This window comes from Acomys minous (assembly GCF_964271855.1).
Source record: "Acomys minous genome assembly, chromosome: 13".
In the NCBI taxonomy this organism is placed as follows: Eukaryota; Metazoa; Chordata; class Mammalia; order Rodentia; family Muridae; genus Acomys; species Acomys minous.
The window spans coordinates 19,001,806-19,010,817 of record NC_140495.1 but is presented as its reverse complement, the minus strand read 5'-3'; the positions used below and the strand labels follow the sequence as shown (position 1 = coordinate 19,010,817).

The window sequence follows — 9,012 nt, the reverse complement described above, 5'->3', positions numbered from 1 at the left end:
GGACCCACAGCAGGCGCTTCCTCCATTTCTCTGCCAGACCCGAAGTCACTAGATTCAGCCCCCAACAACTGCTTAGCAACGACGCCCAGAGTCCAAGTGATTGGCTCCTCTAAGCCCCGCCCTGACCCCGCCCCCAAGCTCTAGCGTCTTTCCTACCTCTTCGCCAGCCCTGAGCAGTCTGGAGTCTCATTCCTGTACCCTGTGACAGCAGTGGCAGTCATGGAGATGGATGCCACCAGTGACACCGTGGAAGTGCTACCCCAGCACAAGTTCGACATCAGGTCCCTGGAGGCCTACCTGAATCAGCACTTGCCTGGCTTTGGGTCAGATCCCCGGGCTGTGCTGACTGTTACTCAATACAGGTATCAACTTTAGCCTTCGCCTCCAACTGGAGCGTCTCTGTGCTTGGTGCTTTTCTTCCTTTGGCCCTGGGTGGGTTTCTCATTGGCCCAGTCGCGATTTCTTTCCCTTCAAGGACGCTTCCTGCACGATTTGTCCTTCAATCCCAGAGGGCAGTAGTAGAGTTGCAGTGTGCATTATGCAATGCAGTCTTGTTAAGGAGTAAAATTATGTGCCTAACTGAGAGAGATGAGGCTGGGCACTCTTAGATACCTTCTGTGACCTCTTTGGTACACTCTAAAAATCATTTTCTGAGGGGCTTGTGCCATTTTGTTTAATTGACTTTAGTCACCTGAGGCTAGGTTAATAATACCCCCTGAAATACACAAATTATGATCCTAGACTTTCCGCTTAGCCGTTTTTCAGCACCAGTTCTTGAAGCAAGGGAATTAAGCTGGATGAGATGACCTCGGGAGCATCTTTCCCCACTGACAAGTGAATCTGACTTTAGAATGTTTTATGCTAGCGTTCCATTTTTGTATGGTTCCAGTATAAATCGATTTTATATGGTTCCACTGAACTGTCTCTGTAGCCTTTGTATCCAGGGATTTAACTGTAATGTAAATTTGGAGACCAAAGTTTCTTTCTTGTAATACTTGCCTGTTCCCATTAGTCTTGATAAGGAAATGAAGTAATGTAGGTGAAAAGGCTTAAGCATTGAAATATCCGTGGAGAGGTAGGATAAAGTCTAGTCAGCACTTCTAAAATTAATGCCTTGTGTTGTGACCAGATGAAAACAAATCAAAGTTCAAATTTCAATAGTCCATTCAGTATGGAACTTGGCCAGTTTGTCATGCTGCTCTTGGGTAAAGGTTATATATCCTCAGGCTATTGTGGCCCTCTATAGATTAAAAATGTTGGTTTTCTTTTTACTTTTTTATTTACATAGGTGTTCTGCCTTCATGTATGTCTGTGTGGGTGTCAGATCCCCAGAACTGGAATTACAGACATTTGTGAACTCCCATGTGGTTGCTGGGATTTGAACACAGGTCCTTTGGAAAAGCAATCAGTGCTCTTAACTGCTGAGCCATCCCTCAAGCCCTGTTTAAAACTAATTTTGGATTAAGTTGATGTTCACCAAAATCATGCTCAATAAATAATTACGTCTGAAGCCAAGCCTGGTGCTACCTGGCTTTAATCCCAACACGTAGAGGCTGGGGAAGGATGATTGTGAGTTTGAGGCCAGCCTGGACATGTAGCAACCCCTGGTCTGAAAAATTGTTTTTCCAGAAATGTTATACAAGCTTGACGTAACATAAATGTATGAAAGTATGGATTCAACAGAGAAGATGCATTCATTTCCGGGATAGATGAAAACTTAGAAAAATTAAAAGCATGCTAGGATCTGAAAAAAAAAATCTTTTAAAACTCTGGGTCAATGAGATGGCTTATCAGGCGAAGGCGCCTGCTGAGAAGCCTAACAACCGGAAGTCAACCCTGGAAACCACACTGTGGAAGGAGAGAAACAACCCCTGAAAGTTGTCCTCTGGCTTCCATACATGGCCCACCAATAAATAAATAAATAAATGTAAAAAGGAAAACCACACATTTCACAATATAAGTGCAAACTTTTTAACAGGATAAAAACAGCCAACAAATACAATGTTGCTACTAATTGGTTCATATGTTCATGAGCTACATCGGTAATAGTTTGTTAAAATTAAGTATACACATCACTTGCACTTCTCTATCTTGGCAACAGTTAAATATGACACTCAAAAGGTCTGATAAGAACATCCAAAAATTATCTAAACATCAGTCTAATAGAAAGTGTGCAAGACCTTTATAAAGAAATGACAAAACCTTATTGGCCATTTTAAAAGAACGTTAGGAATTTATAATTAACACACATGAGCAGGAAAAGTCAGTATTGTAAATTTTTGCTTTTTTCCCAACTAATCGATAGATTAAAAGCAATGTCAATCAAAATCCATTTTTTTCTCATGTGGAAAAATGCTTCTAAGTTTTACGTGAAAAACCAAAGAACTGACAGAAACATTCCAAAAGAACAACAGAGTGGGAAATCTGAATTAAGGTGGCCTATTATTAGCACACACGTAGTTAAACATGTCAGTGAGATAGTTCACAAAAGACCCACATGTTTATAGAACTTACGCGGCAGTGGTGCCACTTGGAATCAGCTTGGGGAAGATGGGAAGATCCATGGGTAAAAGACTTCAAGAGCTTGTGATGGGATAACTATTATCCGTGTGAAATATGACTGTCTGTAAGGAAACTGCCACCCAGCTGTGGGACTGCCTCAGTAGGTAGAGCACCTCTAGCATGCCTGAAGCTAAGGGTTCAAATCCCAGTGCTGCATAAAGCCGGACTAGGTTGTGGTGATAGCTGTAATCCTAGCGCTTGGGAGATGGAGACAGTAAGATTAGAGGCTCACAGTTGTCCTTAAACAACTTCACAAAATTGACCTCTTGATTTCATTATACATATGGTGACATGCATGTTCATATATATCATGTACATGCACTGTATGTATTCATATACATTTAGACATAATATGAATATATATATATATATCATTGGTTAAGATATGAGACTTTAAGGACTTGTTAAGGTATGAGTCAGTATAGCTACCACTGACCAACATGACATTATCCCATAAAACTGAGGTCAGAAAGACATGCATGCCCCTCACTGCAGAAATATTATTTCTTAGAGTCAAGAAAATTTCATACCAGGATATCAGGAACATTTATTGTGTTGCTTGTAATAGAATCCCTCTTTTTTAAAACACAGTAGTATTTATTAGTAGTAGAATGGAAGAACAAATTGCTCATTTGTATAGTGGACTGCCATACACCAGTGGAAATGATGCAGTCACAGCTGTACATAGCACATATAAAACCATGGATAAATATAGAGTGTGTTGCTTAAGGAGATAAACCTCAAGAGAGCAACAGGCATGAAATTCAAGATACAGAGTTCTTCAAAGTTGTTCTTTAAGATAGAATATGATGTTTGTTTGCTATAGTTATTCCAGACTTAGTAGTACAAAAATATAATTAAACAACAATGCAAACATTCTATAGCTTGATACAACAAAACTCTTCTAGCCTAGTCCCTAAGATGTACCTAGCACTGAGGTTGCTCTTCTGCAGTTTCATTCTATGAAGAAGATAAACAACGAAGAAGAATGATTTCTAAATATTATTTTCAGGTTTATGTGTGCTATGGGGAGATGGAAAATGTTGAGGACAAGGCAGGAAGGTTGCATTGAGAAGGTAGCATTTAACAAAGACTAGAAAGGGTTAAGGATGCTTCCATGGAAGCTCTCCAGACATGAGGACCACTGAAGCAAAGGCCAGAGGTTGAGGAATACAGACCAGGGTGGGCTAAGTGCTGTAAGCAAGGGCAGTGCGAGCCCTGTGGACAGGCATCAGGACTTTGCCTTTTGCTTTGAGTGGAAGTGGTTAAGGTTAGAGGTTTGTGAGTAGAAGAGGAAATTATTCATCATCATTGTTTTTAACCAAAATTCTGCTAGCTGTGTCGAGATTGACTAAAGAGGGCAAAGGTGGAAATGAAACCAGAATATTACAGAGTTCCAGCGTGGTGGGGTAAAATAAGTGAGAGGTGATCACGGCCTCGGTAGATTTCGAAAGAGTGATGGCTTAGATGTTGGCTAGGAAGGGAAGAGAGATAAGAGTTGTTCTCCTTTGCCATGGTAACCAAGCATGAGGGCGTCGTGAACTAGAACGGAGGTGGCCATAACGGGCGTCATGGTTTGCCTGTGAACCATCCTCCCGGGCTGGCTTATGCATTTGAATTCTTGGTCCCAGATGCTGGAGCTGCTTCAGTAGTTGGTGGAACTGAGGCAGGCAAATGTAGTCCAGGGTTAGCTGCTTGGCACCCAAGTGCCGCCTTTCTAATGATGCACTTATAGCACCTAGGGCCCCTACCTGAATCAAGCTGCGTGCGCCTTCCACTCCAAACAATGCAGAAGGTCACTCCTGCCTTGGCAGTCCCTGCATGACTGGTTTTTCGTGTGTCTCAGAACATAGGGAACATGTTCTGGAACTAGATGTGATTCCAGTCCGGTCTGCATTAGTTTGGGAGTATACACAGTAAGGCAAATTGTGTCCTCGGAGTGAACTCTTAGGGGAAACTTGTGTTTACGGTCTCATGCCTATGCTTGATTGGGCATGCATATGAGTAAAAGCAGGTTCATGATGGGAAGTGTCATGCACAGTAAAGACCAATGTAACCCAAGCCTGTCCGTCAAAGCAGAGAGCCATCCTCAGTATGCTCCTTAGCAACCAACTCTTCCTCCTCCTGGACCCCACAAAAAAGCCCCAAACAGTAGCCGCTGTTTTGGGGTGCTCTTGTTTAAGTAGCCCACTGCCTCCTTGGATTAGTCCCTACACCATCTCTTTATATAAATCTTCTTGCTTCCTTGACACCGATGTACATTTTTTGAAGACACCCAAACACCTGAGAACACCCAGACCACTGACAACAGACCGTCTGGGACATGTGGCCTAGCTTGTAGAAGCAGGGCAGCAGGCCTTGAAGGTCATGTGTGCTTTCCATGCCATCTGGAACTCTCTGCCTCCTGATTTGCCAAGATGTGAGAAGCAGCTGCCGCAATCTCCCGCCACCGGAGACTGAGCCACTGTGCCATGCTTTCCCTGTGAGACAGACATACACCCTGAAACTGGAAGAAAAAAAGGGGGTTTTCTATCTCCTCTAGATTACTTCTGGCAGACATTTCGTCGTAGTGATGAGAAATACTACTAATACAGAAAAAAGTATGAAAGCTCTGTTTGTAAGTTTCAGGACGGTTTTAAGACAGTTAAGTGAATATGTTAAGAGTAACCAGCTGGGTATAGATTCAGGGTCGAGACCTGGTCTAGACAGGTTTGAGAGCAGTTGACAGAGAGGTATTGGAAGCCACGAGGCAGAAAGGCTCACCGAGAAAAAGAGTCTAAATAAAATGGAGGTTTGGAAATCCAGCCACAACACTCCAGTGTTAAGTTGAGGAGATACAAGGAGGCGTCCCAGAAGGTAGAAGTGTGTCATGCTTTGTGCTAGTGGCCTTGGAAAGGCAGCGTTAGTGGAAAGATGGGAATGCAAGCTTAATCAAAGTGGGTTTAAGACAGACTTTGAGGAAGATAATTGCAGTGGAGGGGGGGAGGGAGGGAAGGAGACAAGAAAAATCTTTAGGAATAACTAAATGTTTATGTGCAGATAGCAGTGCTTAAGAAATTATTGAGGAGAAAACTCTAGAACAAAGAACCTGAGAAAACAAAAATAACCCAGAATCCAATTCACAGAAGATGGAGTTATCATCGGACCTTCTCCCGACGCGCGCCCCCACGGCTTCCCCGGGATCCCTGGTGCGCCCCGCCCCTTCCCCCCCCCCCCCCACGCCCTTCCCTCGGCCCTCGGCGCGCGCCCCCGCGTCGTCCTCAGCCACAGAACGTCAGCTGTACAGTAATCACCTGTGCAGACTCCGTAGTTCCCCCCACCCAGCCTTCTTGGAGCTGGTATTTGCAAGGCGCACTGCCAACTGCTAGCTAGGACTGCACCCCTGCGCCGAAAATGAAGCGCATATATTTGGGGTTTGGGTTTTTTGTTTGTTTGTTTGGTTGGTTGGTTTGTTTTGTTTTGTTTTGAGACGTCGCTAGCCCTTAAGGTCTTGGAACAATCACTATGTATCTAGACCAGGCTGGCCTCGAACTCACGAGATCCGCCTGCCTCTGCCTCCTCAGTGCTGGGATTAAAGGGGATTAAAGGTGTTTTGCGACCTCAAAAAAAAAAAAAGAAAGAAAGAAGGAAAGAAAGAAAGAAAGAAAGAAAGAAAGAAAGAAAGAAAGAAAGAAAGAAAGAAAGAAAGAAAGAAAGAAAAAATGGAGTTATCCAAGCTGCTGTTGGCACCTGCTCTGGGTTGCTGGTAGCCCCCCTGTGGTCAGCCCAGCATTAAGATTCATTTATTTTTGTTCTGTCTTTTCTGACATTTCACAAAGGAGACATGTTTATAACTGACCTTTACAAACCCTTTTTCTCTAGATCAGGACAGTCCAATCCAACCTTTTTCCTCCAGAAAGGCTCCCAAACCTACGTTCTCAGGAAGAAACCACCGGGCTCTCTTCTTCCCAAAGCTCACAAGGTATGGCCCAGAAATGCAGTGAGCAACTGCCTCTGAAAATCACAAAACAACTTAACAGCATCTGAAGGTCTTCTCATGGCTGTTGACGAGCGGAAATGCATTTCACTTGTAATAAAACATTTGCTTGAACTGCACATGCTTTTGTTCTTAAAAGGGGATCTGTGGTTGGAAGCTAACGCTATGTTTAAGCTGTCATCCTGAGCACCACCAGGTCTCCTGGTGGGCATCGCTCTTCCCTGTGGATATGGCCACCACTACTCATTTCCTGATGCTTTGGTTTCCCTACATAGTAAGAGTATTACCTACAGTGAGCCTTTACTTGTTGAGTTATTTCAATGTATTTACTTTGGGTATCTTATAATCATTCAGTGGCTAAAAAAGAAACACCTGAGCAATCATTGTATAGTAGGCTTTAACTTTTAGTCTCATTGGGGAGAATTATGAAAGGTGTTTGCTGCAAATTAACTGTCCTAATTATTCTGAGTTGTTCACTACCCAATATATACATAAGCCAAATTATCATGCTGTACCTCACAAATACTTACAAATATGATTTTTAGTCAATTTTTAGACTAAATTTTCTTATTTGCAAAATCAGGAATTATCTGGGGCTAGTTAGAGAGCAGGAAAGGACATAAATCCAAATGCTAGAGAGCGTTCTGAGTGCTCTGTGCATGTGTGGGTGTGGGTGTAATCTCGCGTTTTCTACTCATTCACCGGGAAAGATCGCAGTGAATGAGTTTGATATCACAGTAACAGGAGAACCCAGATTCTGACTTTCTTGGCTCATATTCCTGAAAACATGAAGTATCTTGGATGCTTAAAATTTTTTAAAAAGAAGGAGTTGGGTAACTTTTGTTAATGTCAACATGTCATGAGTGAAGGAAAGCCTCCACCCGTGCCTAGAAATGTCTACCTCGGTAGCAGTCCTCTTTGGTTCTGTTCTAAACTATAGCCCGCTAGAAAACAGCAGATCACATCATGCTTACAGCCTAACTACAGCTCCATGGGTGTAGACTGCCTTGTCTTATCTTTCTCAGCTGTGCCCTGTCTGTGGCTTAAAAAGCAGTACTTCTGCTTTGCTGCCTGTGGTGTAATTCCCTAGCTTTGCTATCCGTGGTGCAATTCCCTAGCTTTGCTGTCCATGTTGTAATTCCCTAGCTTTGCTGTCCGTGTTGTAATTCCCTAGCCCCTTTGTCCCCCACCCCGCACCACCTCCTCTCATTTCCTGGCACCAGGATGGCTCCACGTACCTCTTTCAATAGCCATTGGTACTATCGACTGTTCTCACATTGGGTTAGGTACTTCCCTGGTACATGGGGAACTGCATGGTATCCCCTCCCTAGAACTAGTCAGTCACCTTTGTTCCAGTCTGGAGTAAGGCACTTTCCAAATGCATGAGTCACCCTTGCTCACCTGTGTCACAGCTCTGCTGGAAGCCACACCCATGTGTGTCCTACCCAAGGATATCATTTTTCCTCTTGTCTTACTTGGGCTCCAGCTTTAATACCGATTTGCTTCTGGATGCCTGGTCCCCCATCCCCATAGTAATCTGCATCCCCAAGACAGACCAGCTACCTGTATGAGTCTTTGTGCCCTTTCCCTGGGAAGTTGGCTTCTCCTTTGATGTCTAGAAGGAATGGGTGATGTCCCCTTCCCATACCCACCACCCACCTCCCCAGCCCCTGTGTCTGGCTAGAGGAACTCCATCCCAAGTATGAAGGGCGAGGCCAAGCTAGCAAACAGGGAAGCGCTGAGACCGGAGGGATGCTCTTTAACACAACCTGTGAAATATAGCCAGACTCTTGCCTTCGTGCTACAAAAGCCACGCGGATGCCCATCCTTTTACCCCAGTTAAATCCTCATGCCTCAGAGCTGGCCCACTTTGTACTCATAATGACTGAGCAAGCCTCCAGTTAAGGGAAGAGCCACTGTCAGCTCTGGATTGTTTGTTGGCACAGTTTTGTACCACTAGCCTTAGTTAAGGTTAGCTCACATGTAGTTATTACATTTCTCTGTTTCTCGTTTGTCATACTCCTGTCTAGATTGATAGAGAATTCAGAGTTCAGAAAGCCTTGTTTTCCATTGGATTTCCTGTTCCCAAGCCTCTGCTGTACTGCAGCGATGCTTCCATCATCGGAACGGAATTTTACGTGATGGAGCGTGTGCAGGTAAGTTAACATGTCTTCCTCGGTTGCTGCTTTATTTTTAATTATGAAGTTATTTAGTGAATTTATATTAGTTGAATGTTATCATAGCCATAGATGATTTGGTTTATTTGATATTTTAGTACAATTCCTTTCCAAAGGTTTACAGTTTTGTTTCGCGTGCACACAATGAGGGAGGACTGAAAAGGAATAGAAAGAAATGTAAAATGTAGGTCTCACTTACTTTTTCTTCAACACTCCTGTAGGTGTCAGTAAAGAGCTACCTACCATGGTAGTAGCCAAACAGAACAGTGGGGATGTGGGGTAGTGGCTGTCCTCTTA

General features: G+C 43.6%; 1 protein-coding gene across 1 annotated transcript in view; it reads left to right on the top strand.

The window, feature by feature from the left end:
* Positions 1–140: 140 nt before the first annotated feature.
* ACAD11 (acyl-CoA dehydrogenase family member 11) overlaps positions 141–9,012 on the top strand; it is a 65,415-nt gene continuing 56,543 nt past the window's right edge. Inside the window, exons 1-3 of the mRNA XM_084754377.1 lie at positions 141–362; positions 6,424–6,523; positions 8,569–8,694. Of these exons, the coding sequence (XP_084610503.1) occupies positions 220–362; positions 6,424–6,523; positions 8,569–8,694 (369 nt within the window). The 5' untranslated portion in view covers positions 141–219. The remainder of the gene's footprint in view (positions 363–6,423; positions 6,524–8,568; positions 8,695–9,012) is intronic.